At 56.6% G+C, this 15,287-nt stretch overlaps 1 protein-coding gene across 3 annotated transcripts in view; it reads right to left on the bottom strand.

Moving 5' to 3' along the window:
• Positions 1-11,484, bottom strand: part of MTCL2 (microtubule crosslinking factor 2) — an 89,433-nt gene extending 77,949 nt beyond the window's left edge. For all 3 annotated transcript variants that reach the window (XM_035297986.3, XM_035297989.3, XM_035297987.3), the window contains exon 1: positions 10,440-11,484. In XM_035297986.3, the coding sequence (XP_035153877.2) occupies positions 10,440-11,120 (681 nt within the window). In that variant the 5' untranslated portion in view covers positions 11,121-11,484. The remainder of the gene's footprint in view (positions 1-10,439) is intronic.
• Positions 11,485-15,287: the final 3,803 nt, after the last annotated feature.

Below are 15,287 nucleotides of genomic sequence, written 5' to 3'. Positions count from 1 at the left end.
AACCCAAAGACTCCATCCCTTCATACCCAGGGACACAGAGGTCTGAAGAGGGACAGGGGACAATCCCACAGTCCCTGGAGGGGACAGTACTGAGTGTGGGGGTGACTCTGGGCACATGCCTCCAGCCCCAGAGCTCGATCTAGCTTAGCATCCTTGGGAAGAAGCTGGGCTCCAGTTTTTGGGGAGTTGCATCAAAGGTCCTGAGGAGGCTGGGCACAGTGGCTCACACCCATAATCCCAGCACTTTGGAAGGATGAGGTCAGGAGTTTGAGACCAGCCTGGCCAAAATGGTGAAACCCCAGCTGTACTAAAAATACAAAATTTAGCTGGGCTTGGTGGTATAGGCCTGTAGTCCCAGCTACTCGGGAGGCTGAGGCAGGAGAATCACTTGAACCCAGGAGGTTGCAGGGAGCCGAGATCATGCCACTGTACTCCAGCCTGGGCGACAGAGTGAGACTGCAGGGAAAGAAGGCCAGGACACCCAGCCCAGCATTGCTGTGCCACACTGTGCCCCCACTCCAGGCGACACAGAGGCTTCGTGGCCCTGAGACCCACTGGGTCCTGCTCCTCTGATTGGGAATAATGAGGCAAGACTGGGGCCTGTACCCACCTCTCCAATGCCAAGAAATAAGAAGAGATGCTCCCTGTGCAGTCCCCATCCCGCTGGCAGTACACAATCGCTCACTGTAGCTGAGCAACCCCCGATGGAAGGGGAACTGCAGAGAGGTCAAGTATGTTGCCCAAGGTCACACACTGAGTGGCACAGCCAGGATTCAGGTCCAGCTGGAGCTCCTGTAAACCAGACTAGACAGCCTTATAATGAACAATAGCGACGATAACAATAGCTAACACTGACAAGGGCTTAATGTGTTCCAGACACCAGACTGAGACAAAAAAGCCATTATCTCTTGCTCAGTGATGAGCCTTAGAGGCAGGCACTATTATTGTCTTATCCCCATTTTACAGATGAGCAAACAGAGGCCCAGGAAGATAATGTCTACACAGCCAGTCAGGAGTGAGCCTCCTAGATCGTGTGGTACAGCTCTGTATGCGAGACTACAGATGCTCTATCACCTATCAGGAAGGGGCGCATGCACACGCATGTGTGTGTGTGTGTTGGTTGTTGTTGGTAAGGAGATGCCAGAGACCACTGCCCACCAAGGCCACATCTGGCTTGTCACTGTTGTCACTGTCCCATTCAAGGCCTCACCTGGCAGAGTGGGGAGACATCACAGGCCCTGCAGCCTCAGGGAGCATTCGAGTCAGGAAGCGCCTGACAGTTTCCTCCCATCCTTTCCATGTGAACAGGAAGGAAGGCAGCATTAGGACCTGGATGTGTTTAAAACATCCCCCAAACAGCCTCTGGTTTGCAATGTAATCTCTATCTCAGAGCAGGGGTCTGAGGTCTTTAGGGATAGAAGGCAAGGCTACAAAGAGGGCAGCCCAGGGCTACACAGCCTGAAGCTCCAGACACCCCAGCACTTCACACCCCTGCCTAGCATCCTGGAAAGAGAAGCACAAGACCCTAGTCTTGCCTCTTACGGGCTGCATGGCCTTTAACAAACCCCTTAACCTCTCTGGGCCTCAGTTTCTGCCGTTGTAAAAGGAAGGGGCTAAGTACCCTGGAAGGTCCTACCCTCATGCAGGGCAAGGTGGGGTGGTGGTGGCATGGAACCTGTCATTACCCATGAATAATCTAATCACCATCGAGGTAAATGCCTCAAGGGAAGCTCCAGTGAGCTCCAGGTGTCTGACACAGGAGCCGAGTCCTGGGAGCTGCTTCTGGGGCTGAGTGCTGTAAGGTGCAGGAAGAAACCAAGGGAAAGGGCCCGAACTGCAAGCACAAAGGCAGGGTGGGAAGAGCACGGGACAGAGACTGGGGTGTGCCCAGCACCCGGAGAGCTTGGGCGGGGCAGGGCCAAGGAGGGGCAGGGAGGGGAGACGCTGCTGCAACTGATTGGAGCCCAGAAGATCCAAAGCAAGTCTGGGCCCCAACCAAAGTAAAGATGTTCAAGTGATCAGCTGACCCCGGCCTCGCTAGGGCACCCCAGACTTTATGCCATAGAGGCTGAGCTTTTCCTTGTGGCTCAGGCAATGGGAGATGATTCACCTGTGCTTGAGAATGAGGGACCTCGAAAGGTGTCCTTCCATTAGCAAATGAGTATCACCAGTTACTAAGCTGAAGGCACTAGCCTAGGCCATTCAGGGAAGAGTGACAGCATGGGTAGTGGGGAAGGGGGACACAGAGCAGGGAAGATACGTTTGGGGTACCCAAAATGCAGTGCAGCTCTACGCGTACCACTCAGACTGATGCCCCAAGCCGACACCCATGGAGGGACACCCAGAGCCAAGCACAGCCCCTGCCATCAAGGACCCAGCTTAACCCGGGTTCACAGGGTTCAGACCAGAGCCAGATACACAGGCAAGGGCCAAACACTGTTGAGTCCATCGCAGGAGCCAGACCTGGTTAATGGGACCCTTCCATGCATGCCTTCTCTTACAGACCCCTCATAGCCGCCTGTCGGGTAAGCACATCCACATCCCCATTCTACAGACGAGGAGACTCAGGCTCAGAAAGGGAAAGCTCAGAAAGGAAAAGGCAGAGCTGGGATTTGGCTCCAGATCACAGTGCTCTCACCCAGCCACCCTGGACCCTGGAGAAGGGAAGTGCTGGCCTGCTGCTCCCACCCACTCCGACCCCCTACTGCACTCACTGCCACAAAACAGGCGGATGCAATGCTGAGCCTCCAGGGATGCCAGGGTCAGCCTGGCATGGAACACTCCAGAGTCGCTGGCTCTTTCCCCACCGAAGCTCCAAGTTCCTTCCAGCACCGAGGGGAGTGAACGTGAGCATGAATGAGGTCATGCATGTGGGGACCAGGGGAACAACATCAGTGAAAACCTTAGCTGCTGGGGAGGCCCTTGCCTCAAACTTAGCCTTTTGACCCTCGCCTGGAGAGCTCTCTCTGCCCTGGAGGCTATGCAGGACATGGGGCTCCCTCCCCTCCTGCACATGGAGGATGGTGGTGGGTGCACATGACACCTGACTTCTCTGCCTCCCAAGCACCCTGCTAAAGAGGATCACATCCCCATTGTACAGGAGGAAGACGGAAGCTTGACGAGGACTTGCACAGGGACAGCATGCATAGGGAAGAGGTAACACAATGAGGTCTGGCTACGGACTTGACCCCAGAGGCGGAGTTTGCCCCGGAGACCACAAAGCCTTGCTCTCCTCTGTCCCAGGCATCTCTGGCAGGGCAGGCCTCAAGCCCAGGGCTATGGACACATAAGCGGAGGCAGCTGCAGCTTTGCTGCATCAAGATCCCTCCCAGCAAGGTGCTCATGGGGCCGCGGATTGGCATTCAGTGCCCTTCCCAAGCCAGCCCAACTCCCCTTCCCAGACTCCCATCATGGCTAGTTCCCACCACTCCTGCCCGCTTTGCTGTTCCACCTCAGACCCCACCTACTGCCTTTCACTTAATCACACTCATATTTACTGAGCCCCTACAACGTGGCAAGCACTGTTCTAAGAGCTGGGCACAGACACAGTCACTCAAGGCTAACTCCCCAGCTCTAAGGACACCTCCTCCTCCAGGAAGCCGGCCAAGCCCCTCCTCTGAGCTCCCACACCTCTGGCTGCCTCTACCCTGGCCTCCATCATTTCCAGCCAGAACTGGGCACCTTTTACTGATGGCAGTGGCATGGCCCAGCTAGGGAAAGGAGAAGGAGGGGGAGATAGGGCCAGCAGGAAATTCCAAGGAGATTAGAAGGGAGTTGCCCCTGGGCAGTGTTTCTTCTGTGGGCAGCCCGACAATCTGTCCACTTCACTCAGCCCACTGGCCCTGGGCCCAGGAGCTGGGCATCAGGGACCTGGGGGTCTTCGGTGGGTGCAGCTTCTTCTAGCCCCCATCCATCCACCACCCAGGATCCCAGGACCCCCAGCTCCAGAGGTTACAAAGTCAAGCCCCTGGCCACACTCCTCAGTCTTCCCAGCAGCCTTGTGGGAGGAAGCCTCACGAGGCACTGAAAACAGTCGTAGTTTGTACACATTGGCTCCAGGGAGACACAGACCAGGATTTCCTGTGTTTCTGTGTGGATGAAATGTCACTGTGTGTGTGTGTGTGTCTAGGTTCCCTGATTTGAGAGCCTCTGGCTCCTGTTGGGAAATGCTACATGCCTAACGTTTGCATGCTAGACTGTGCCATGTCCCTGCTTATGTGCATGTGACTGTGTGTGCTATCTGTGTGTAAATGTCTGCATGGGAGTCCCCTTAGTGGGTGTCAGTAAGCCTTGGGTAGATGTGCAAGTTTCTGCTGCTTTCTTTGTAGAAGAGGCAGGGGAGGTACCTGAGAATCCCAGCTTCTCAGGTACCTGAGCTTATGCCTGGACCAGCCTGGCAAGGGTAGATTTGTAGACTTCTGTGGATGCTAGTGTGCGTGGAAGCTAGTGTGTGTGTATAATGTCTGCGTGGGTTTGTGTACCCGCCTACATGTGTACTTCTGATGAGTCTGAGTGTGTCGCCAGGATGTCAGTCTCTGTGACACATCCAGGTGTGTCTGGGGGTGTAAGATGTGTATAGGAGGATGTATTTCTGACCTGGGGGCTGTAGCAGGGTCTGAGTCTCTGTTGCGTGTTTGGTGACATGTGGGTGTGACGAAACGGGAGTTGTGCAGCTGTATGGGTTTGTGCACTTCTGAGTGTGTATCCTCTCTAGCATGTCTGAAGGCATGCTCCTGAAAGCATCCAACACCAGCAAGGCACTGGATGGGTCTGTGAGATGTGTGTGAGTGGCTGTGTGGCTCTGAGCTTGAGCTGTGAATATGTATATGTGCATTTATGTGTGCAAATGAGGGTGGTACCCAGGGACACAGGCTCAGCCGCTGGGAGGCTGAGGCTGGGACTCAGGGTAGGGAGCAGCCAAGAGCTTTGCTGACTGTGGTAACCTCCTCTCCTCCACCCAGTGACAGGCTGGAGTCCTCGCCCTGTAGCTCCTGGTAGACAAGAAGAGAAGAGCTACATGGAGAAACCCACTATGTGGCCACTGGGTCCAGACACCCAGCACAGGGCCTGGTACCCAGGAGGCACTCGGAAAATATGTGATGAATGAATGAATGAATACCTGCAGGAACAGATAAGGGAAAGGCAATGACTAGTAAGGGCACTAAAATTCACCGTGCACTCCATCTGCATCTTCACACTGAAAAGGGTCCTCAAGGCCCTGGGCAGGCATGCTTGTTCCCCATGTTACATAAGAAGGAGTGATCTCACACACAAGCACACACACATCCCCTACCAACCCCTGCCAGGCTCCAGGCCCCCAGCATGCCTTAGCCTAGAGCTTGGCCCATGACAGGATTCCTCTCACCAACCTGTGTTCCAGCCTAGACACGCTAGTTAGCAACCAAAAGCTCACTGCTGTGGTCACACTGCAGAAAGAACAGGACCCAGAGTTAGACCAACCTGGGTTGGAATCCTGCCTATGTAATTTAGAGCCTCCGTTTACTGATCTATAAAATGGCAAGCGGGGATGGATTAGGTGCTTCCTCCAGATCCTTCTGAGCTGACACCTAGACTGGCTGCACTTCAGACACTCACATCTAGAATCACCAAGGAGGTAGGAAGGCCTGGCCTCCCAGAACCCACAAATGGCAAGGAAGGTGATCACACCTTCCTGTCCTCCCTAGACAGCTACTGACCTATTAACATTCTAAAACGAAGGAAACCCACCCTCCTGCATTCTCCCAGTTTCTCCACATTGAAGACACAGACATCCGAGCTGGGTGCTGTGGCTCACACCTATAATCCCAGCACTTTGGGAGGCCAAGGTGGGTGGATCATGAGGTCAGGACTTCAAGATCAGCCTAGTCAACATAGTGAAACCCCGTCTCTACTAAAAATACAAAAATTAGCCGGGTGTGGTGGCACATGCCTGTAATCCCAGCTTCTCAGGAGGCTGAGGCAGGAGAATCACTTGAACCCGGGAGGCAGAGCTTGCCACGAGCGGAGACCGCCATTGCACTCTAGCCTGGGTGACAGTGAGACTCTGTCTCCAAAAAAAAGATACAGACATCCTGTCTGCCCACTGGCTAGGAATAATAGCAATTCCTCAGGCAACTCAGGATTTCACTGCTTGCAAAATGTTTTCTTGTCTATTCATACTTCCCTGATTCCTGGTGACAACTGTATGAGACTGTCCAGGCAGGTTCCATCATCTTTATTTATTTATTTACTTTGAGACAGAGTTTCACTCTGTTGCCCAGGCTGGAGTGCAGTGGTGCGATCTCTGCTCACTGCAACCCCTGCCTCCCAGGTTCAAGAGATTCTCCTGCCTCAGCCTCCCAAGTAGCTAGGACTACAGGCACCTGCCACCATGCCTGGCTAATTTTTGTATTTTTAGTAGAGATGAGGTTTCACCATGTTGGCCAGGCTGGTCTCAAACTCCTGATCTCAGATGATCCACCCACCTCGGCTTCCCAAAGTGTTGGGATTACAGGCGTGAGCCACCCCACCTGGCCCCATCACCTTTATTATACAGATGAGGAAAAAAGCAGCTCAGAGAAGCCAGGTAACTTGCCCATGGCCACACAGTAAACAAGAGAGTCAGGTCTCAAAGTCAGGTCTTCAGGCTCCAGCTCTCAGATTCCTCCATCCACACCCAGTGGGTTCCTACGTGTCCTGGCCACATGGTATGTGCTTAACAGTTAGTGGTGATGAAAGGCTGGAAGACCTCAGATCACCAGGTCTTTGAACGTCACAGGTGACGTGTCTGCTCTGCAGCTAAAGGTGGATCTTAGACTCCCAGAACCTCCGTAGTTAATAACCTTCAGACTTCCTTGGCTAGAAGGGACCCAAGGTCAGGCAGCTCAACTGCAGCCATCACATCAATCGCCTGTGAACCCCCCTCCATCATTCCACAAACCTTCTATCTTTATCCAAGCACGAAAGGTCATCTAGCCTCTCTCTGAATAATTAAAGTGACAGTGAGCTCACTACCTTCTCTGTAGAAGCTCCTTCTTTTTTTTTATTTTTTGAGATGGAGTCTCGCTCTGTTGCCTAGGATGGAGTGTAGTGGTACGATCTTGGCTCTCTGCAGCCTCCGCCTCCCGAGTGTGAGCGATTCTCCTGCCTTTGCCTCCTAAGTAGCTGGGACTACTTGGTGGTGCGTACCACCATGCCTGGCTAATTTTTCTATTTTTAGTAAAGATGGGGTTTCATCATGTTGGTCTGGCTGGTCTCAAACTCCTGACGTCGTGATCCACCCACCTTGGCCTCCCAAAGTGCTGGGATTACAGGCGTGAGCCACTGCGCCCAGTCTCCTTCTATCTTCTCACCCGGAGAGAGTTGCCCGATTTATGCTTTCCTCACTTGGGGCCCAGAGCAGGCCACACCAGACTGGAGATCACCTGAGAGTCCTTCCCAGTTGACAGTTCGAAGTGTTCCTTACCAGATGGAGGTAAGCTTGAGCAGGGCCACCCACCAGATGTGGTGGGACCTCCTTCAACTGTGTTCCTGCAGGAGACATACTAGGGATTTGGAATCCTTTCCCTTGTTACTACTCAGTTTCTGCATCTTACAGGCAAAGTGGTCCAGAAAGGCAGAAACATATCAAGAGTCTAACACATGCTCATTCCAAAGCCCTGGAAGCCTAGAGACCCGGCTCTGGGACCTGGAGCAAGTCTCTTCCCAACTCTGGCCATAGTTTTCCCATCTATGCAATAGACCAAACAACACCTCCTGTAATGACCCCTCTACTTATGGTTCACATTCAGTCTCTGGATTTTGACCCTGCCTCTGTGAGGTTGGCGGCTGTGATAAAGAGATATCCAGAGAAGTTCAAGGGCTAACCCAAATGTACACAATGAGAAGTGGCATGGGCTGGCCTTGCTCTCCTCTCTTACCCACACTCCTTCCCTCCTGGCCTCGGTGCTGTTCTTGAACTCACCGAGCTCTTTCCAATTTCCCTTAGCCTGAAATGTTCTTAGCCCCTCGCTCAGCTGGCTCCATGGCATCCTGTGGCTCTTGGCCTCCCTGCCGCACCCAGCCCCCACCTTCCTGTGCTCCTGGCAGACTGTCCCCTTCACCCTCATTATGATCAGTGTTGTGATCTCTTGTATGACTATTGTTTAATTCTGGTCTCCCTCAAAGCTCTATGAAAACAGACATCTCACCCTCCCTTGTCCACTGCTGTAGTCCCTTGTATCCCAGATCTGCCCTAGCACACGGCAGGTTCTAAATAAACAGCTGGTGAATAAACCAGTGATGGGCTGGGAGAAAGAGCCCAGCCTGCCTTGGGTGATGAAGAGGATCTATTCCGCCTTCACAGAATCCACAAGAGAATAGGCTGGGAGCACATGGCAACGTGTCCCATGCTACTGAGAAGAGCAGTGATCAGAGCTATGACACCTGAGGTTTACTACCTGCCAGGTGTTCTAATGGCATTTGTAGGCATCAAAGATCATTTAACCCTTGAGGTTGGAAAGCGTGTAACTGTCCCATTTTTACAAATGAGAAAGCAAAGGTCCAGGGCTGTTAAATAACTTGCCAAAGATCACAGTCAGGAAGCGACAGACCCCAGATCCAACAGCAGCACAAAGCCTGAGCCGCTGAATAAATGGTGGAAATTAAGGCTCCATGCTGGCCCAGACCGTGGGATGTCCTCAGCTGTGAGACTTCTACCCTGTGAGACCCTGAGTTCAACACCCAGCCTCCTGGGACTGTTTGCGCCTTTAAACAAAGTCATGGGTGCCTCAAACAGACTTTGGCTCAGAGCCTGATGACTTCCTGGGATGGACAGAAGTCCATGGGATGGCTGCCTAGGAGCCCAGAAGTAAAGCTCTGCGTCCCATCTTCCCACACCAGGGTGGGTAGCAGGGGCCACGAGGCAGGGGTGAGGAGCTGAGTTTCAGTTTAGGGCAACTCAGGCAGCACTCACTGGAAGCAGCTCAGAGCACAAGAGGGCAGGAGCAAAAGATCCTTGTCCTGGCTCATCGCCTCCCTCCTCCTCCTGCCCACCTTCCACTTGCCCTCTCCTTATCACTGGCTTCTGACAACTCTGAGAGACAACTGAGCACCCAGTTGCCAACACTGAACGGGGCCCTTGGGAAGACATCCTCCCATTTAACAGATGAGGAGATTGAGGCCTGGCTTGGGGAAAGGTGAGGCTGATGGGTAGAGTCTCTTGATTCAGACAGACCTAGTCCTTCCATACTACAAGCATCTCCAGAACTCATGCTAGAGAGCAGATTCCGGGGAATCTGGGGAGACAGAGACACAGCTGAGCAAGACACCGACACTCTAAAGAGGGAGAAACCCATTTGGCCAAAAGAGCCACAAGGAAAAGATACAAGCCAAAGTGCTGCAGAGCAGTCATAAATCAGCAGCGTGCTGTGAGCTCCTAGGCTCTCAGCCAGGAGCACTCCAGGTATTGTGCCAGGCCATCCACTGACAAGAGTGGGCAACATTTCAGCCTCCTCCAAAACCTGCCCGCCAGCAGCAGGAGAGCTCAGGAAACTTCTAGCCTCCCAGGCAGAGGTCAACACGTGTGAGCTGCTTTGTTCCGAAACCTGCCATGGCACAGAGAAGCATGCAGATGGAGCCCAGTAGGTGCTCACGTCCACTGAAAAAGCAAAGGCAAAACTTGCTGTCCTGGGGAAGCCCCGGGGTCCCCACATGGCCACAGGGAAGGTTCCTTCCAGGTGGGCAGCTTCCCTCCTCCCACTGGGAACATGGAAAGGCACTGGTCATGAGGGGCCGATGGGGCTGCTGGGGCACAAGGTCTGCCCCAGGGAAAGCAAAAGACACTGTCCTGGGATTTAAGAAGCTGCCACTAAACCGGTTTTCCCACATCATCCTCCAGGCTGTGGGACCGTTAGGCTGGGCGGAAGTGGACTCCAGCCAAGGGGATGTTCCCAGATGTCATGCTTTCAAATTGGACCCGCCCTGAAAGGCAGGCGGGGACAGGCCTACGCCCGGGAAAGCCCTGGATAACGACTCAGGATGGCATGCAGGCCTCTCCTTGGCAGGGGACAGCCATAGGTTTCCCTGGCGGGGGTGCCCACAAATGCCTGTCCCAGGAAGAAGAGCCTGGGCGTGGAGGTTCTGGGCAGCTGAAGGCAGAGATCCATCCCTTCCCTGGCTACTCACCCCCACCCCAGCAATGCCTCCCAGAACCCTCCCTAGCCGTTTTCTCAAGTCCTCGCTCCTAGGTCAGGGCCCTGTGGCCAGTTTCAAGGTCTTTTTCAGGAGCCTGCTTCCCAAATAAAGTTGTAGGGGGTGGGGGATGCGGGAGCCTCATATCCACCCCAGGGTGGTCCCCACAGGACTCGGGACCCTTTCGCCAGGCAGTTCGGTAGGAAGGAGGGATGGTTGGTGCCCCACGCCCGCCAGGCTGTGACAGCCGGTGCCCCCCTCGGCCTCCCTTTCTCCCCGGGCGCCCCCACCTTGAGATAGTCGTTCTCCGAGCGCAGTTCCTCCAGCTCCCGCACGAAGCCGCCGGGCCCGCAGTCCAGCATCTCCTCGGTGAGGTCGGAGAAGGCGAGCGAGGCGCTGAGCGGCAGGCGGCTGCTGCCCACTGACGACGCGGCCACCGACGGCTCGTCCGGGGAGGCGGGCGGGCGCGGGGGCTGCTGCGCGGACTGTGCGGGCTGGCCCGACTGCCCCGTGCGGACCCCTGCCGGGCCCCCGGCCACCGACTCCGCGTCGCTGCTCAGCGCCAGCTCCAGGCCCAGCAAGCGCGCCTCTTCCGACGCGCAGTCCGACACCTCCGAGCTGCTGTCCGTGAGGCTGGGGGGCGGCGGCGGCGGGCGCGGCCCCGCACCCGGGCGCGGGCGACCCTTGGCACGGACCCCCGTGCGAACCCCGGCCACCCGCACCCCCGCGCCCCGAGCCCCGGGCGCCACCGCGCGCCCCTTCTTGTCGGGCCGTGCGGAGGACGCGGCACTGCAGGCGGCGGCTGCGCCGGGGCCTGGGCCGCGGCGGCCCTTAGCCAGCGACCAGCCGGCCACGTCTTTGGGCCGGGCCGGCGACGGCGCGCGGTGGCTCTTTCTCCTCTCCGGGGCAGGCGCGGACGCGGGCTGGGGGCCAGAGCCCCGGAGCTGGGGCTCGGCCGCCGGCGCCTCCATCGCGGCCTCCGTCGGCCTCAGCGAGCCGTGCGCATGGCCCAGGCCCGCCCGGCCTCGACGTCCCTGGGGAGGGAGCCGGCGCGGCTGCGGCTCCCGCCGCTCGGGCAGCGGCTGCCCTCGGCCCACCTCAGCCTCGACACTGCGTCCCCGCCCCACGGCCCGCCGCGCGGTCTCTCCACAGCTCTGGGCTCGAACAGTGCGCCCCGACCGCCTCCAGGCGCCCCGGCTCCGACTACGGCTCCGCCCGGCGCCCGCCCCCTCGGCCTCGCCGCGTCCCCGGAGCGCGCCCGGGACCCCGCCGCCCGCACGCCGATCGCTCCCTCGGGCTGCGAGTCCGGCTGCGGCCCGGGCCCCGGCTCCGCCCGGCGCGGCCCGCCCCCCGCGCAGCCCCGCCAGCTCCCCGCCCCGCCGCCTCGGCTCGGGGGCGCGCGGTTCCGCGAACAAAAGGCGGACGCGGCGGGAGCGGCGGGGAGGGAGGCAGGCAGGGAGCGAGGGAGGGATCTGCGAGGCAACAGCGACCCCCTCGAGGGTCAGGCGGGCGCGGGCAGCCGCGGCCCGGCCTCCCTCCTCCTCCGCTCCGCCGCCTCCTCCCCTGCCCGCCCCAGGAACGCACCCGGCGGAGGCCCCCCTGCGCCCGGCGTCCTGGCAGGGCCCGCGAGAGCGGCGGGAGCGGGCACTCCCGGGCCGAGGCCTGGCGGACCTCAGTTCGCAGGACCCTGCATCCATGCACGCCGAGCGCCTCGCCCCTCGCCCGGTGCCGAGCCTGCGCGAACTCCGCCCACTCGGCCGGCCCGCGGGAGCGGTGATCCCATCGCACAGATGCGTACCCTGAAGCCTGGGTGCACGCGCCGAGCTCACGGTCAAGGCAGCGCCGACGGGACTAAAGCTCACACCTCCCGGGCGTGCTCGGGCTCCTCCTGCCTCGGCTTCCCTCCCCTGGCGTAGGGATCGTGGAACTCCGCGTGCAAGCCTGGCTCGCGCACCTTGGCCGGCAGGATCCCTGCCCATGCGCCCCCGACCCCGGTTTCAGGCTCTGTACGGCTAAAATGGAGGCAACCCATTCCGAAGTGTCAGCCTAGGGATGCTTTGGAAGGCAGTTTTGGCCCCGGGGGCTAGCATGGGCTGGGACGGTGGCCCTGACCCCACAGGTCCCCACCAGGAGCAGCGCAGGGGGACCGAGCTCTAGGGACATGTGTTCTTTCCTCACAGGCGTCTCCTTGGCTCCTGGCCTTGTTGATTTTCCCGTGTCTCTCACAGCTTCCCCAGCCCCCATGCCGCCTCGCCGCTATACCCCATCCCTGAGCCACCGCAGGGCAGAGCTGGACTGTCCTTTGCCCCACGGATGGACCCTCGTTCTCAGGGTGCCCCCCACCCCTTGCCACCGGGAGGACAGGGCTCTTTTTGCCCTCTGGAACCTCTTCCTCCCCCACCCATTTATCCCCTGCTCTTTTTTCCTTCTTCTCCCACCTTCCCCTTCCTTTCCCACCTCCTTTTCCAAGTCTTCCCTTCCCTCCTCTTTCCCCTCTTCTTCCTCCTCCCTAGTTCCCTTCCTTCACCTCTGCACCTGCCTGTGACACCGAAGGCACCAGGTCCACTGCTTTGTCTCTGTCCCACCTCCCCCACACGCAGTGAATACACTCTTGGGGCATCCCCTCTCTCCAGAGGCTTGACTTCATCTGAATCCAGGTGTGCGCGTGCTCTTCCACCCGCACACTAGGTTCCCCCATGCAGCCAGGTGAGGAGCAGGCACTCAGCAGTCTCTTGGCAAACAATTCTGCAGGGGCATCCCACCCCCTCCTGGCAAGACACCAGCTCCCCTCACCCCCACTGACTGTCCACAAACCCTGTTTGCACAGGCGCCAGGTACACTGAGGGACGCAGTGGTGGGTGTGTCATTGCCTGACCTCATGGAGCACACAGTGTTGTGGGTGATATGGACCACAAAAGACTCAGCACAAACAGGGTGGCATGGCATGGCATGGCATGGGGGCAGGAATGCTGGAGAAGGATGTGGGAGCCTCAGGCTAGTGACCCAGGGCAGGCCTTCCTTCTGGGCCTCAGAGTCCCCAGCTGCTCTAGTCAAATGTAACAGATGATGACAGAGTCCGTCCAGCTCAGATGCCCCTGGCTCTAGTAGGCTGCATAGAAAGATGCTGTGAAGCTCTTGGAAAGTGTATTCCCTTCTCTGTGCTTCAGTTTCTCCCCCTATTTGCAGAACATGGGCTTGGAGGTGTTGGGTAGTGTGAAGCCATGCAGGGACACAGCAGACCACTGGCTCAGCCACTCCTGACACACCCTTGGTCACACCAGCGGTCCTGAGATTAGAGTGGCCTGCATCTCTCTACTAGGGCCAGGATCTGAGTCCTGGCTCTACCACCTAGCCCCTCTGGGCCCCAACACTCATGGCTGGCCAGGGAGGGGCCTGTGAGTCCCACCTGCTCTGAGGGTCTTTGCATTTGGGGAGACCTTCTCTGAGGGCTTTTGGATTTGGCGAGCCAAGAATCTACATTGCAGCCCCACAGGAGCCTTAAGAACAGCAGGGCCCTGGTGGTGAGGAACTGGGTGGGGCTGAGGTAGGGGCTCTGGACTCAGGGTCAGTTCAGGCCAGGGATACCACAAAGGAGATGAGACTTGTTGAGAGTCCAGAACTGGCTACATTGGTGACAGGGTGACTGTCCCTGCTGCCAGCACACCCTGCAGCTGTGTGACATGTGGCCACTCCCTGTGTGCTGGGCTCTGTGCTCCACATTTCAGTAAAGGATCTCCAAAAAGTGAAGATACTTCCTGTGGCTGATTATATTTTCCAAAGGGTATATCTCATCCCAATTTCTCTTCTTACAAGGTGACATTGACGCTCCTCCAGTTGAGCGGCAGGGCCTGCGTGCCCCCACCTTGAATCTCAGCAGATCTCATGACTGTCTCAATCAACAGAGTATGACAGAGGTGTTCATCTGTGACTTCCAAGGTCAGGTCATTTCTCCCAGCTTGCTTCTCTCTCTTTCTCTCATTCTCTCTGGCCACTCACCCACCACAATGGGAGGAAGCCCAGGCCTTAAGAGACCGTATGAAGGTGGTCTAGCCAGCAACTCCAGCTCTGGTCCCTACTAACCACCAGACACGTGAGAGAGTGAGCCTGCAGATGATTCAGCCCCCAGGCTTGGAGCCACCCCAGTGGACAAGTGGAGCAGAAATGAGCTGTCTCGCCAACCCTGCCCAAACTGCAAAATAAATATTGTTGTGTTCAGCCACTACATTTTGGGGTCATTTGTTATGTAGCACTGGGTAGCTGGAATGCGTGACCAAGGTCACATAGCTTGGAAGTGGCAGGGCTGGGACTGACTTGAACCCAGGGCTGCCCGATTCCAGAGCCTGTTGTGGTACTCTATTGCAAACTGCCCAGCACAGGCACACAGTGTGTGCTGTAGAAAACTCTACTCAAAAAAGAGCAAAGCATTAGATCGTAAGAATTATATAACATAAGAAGTGAAGATGCTGATTACCCAAGTGGAAAAACGATTTCATTTCTCCCATTCAAGCTGCTAAATTGACCAACATGATGAATACCGAATGGAGACTCACCCCTGGAAAGCTTCCAAGAGGAGGTGTGGCTTTTATTCCTTTAAACTGAAGTGGATTTTGTTTTTGTTTTTTCATTATACAAATCATGAAAAAAACAAGTAACTGGCTATGGGAGAATTAGAAAAATCAGTCTTTAAGTAGGGGACTCAGGAAGGCCTCTCTGAGGAGGCAGCCTTTTTTTTTTTGAGACTGAGTCTCCCTCTGTCACCAGGCTGGAGTGCAGTGGCATGACCTTGGCTCACTGCAACCTCTATGTCCCAGGTTCAAGCAATTCTCCTGCCTCAGCCTCCCCAGTAGCTGGGATTACAGGCATTCACTGCCACGTCCAGCTAATTTTTGTATTTTTAGTAGAAACAGGGTTTCACCATGTCGGACAGGATGGTCTCAAATTCCTGGCCTCAACTGATCCTCCCACCTCAGCTTCTCAAAGTTACAGGTGTGAGCCACCACGCCCAGCCGAGGAGCTCAGCCTAGTCCGGGCCTTGCTTTTTTTTTTTTTTTTTTTTGAGAAAGAATCTTGCTCTGTCACCCAGGCTGAGTGCAGTGACACAATCTTGGCTCACTGCAACCTCCACCTCCCAGGTTCAA

Source organism: Callithrix jacchus, chromosome 5 (genome assembly GCF_049354715.1).
Source record: "Callithrix jacchus isolate 240 chromosome 5, calJac240_pri, whole genome shotgun sequence".
NCBI classification, from domain to species: Eukaryota; Metazoa; Chordata; class Mammalia; order Primates; family Cebidae; genus Callithrix; species Callithrix jacchus.
This window is presented reverse-complemented; position numbering and strand designations above follow the sequence as displayed.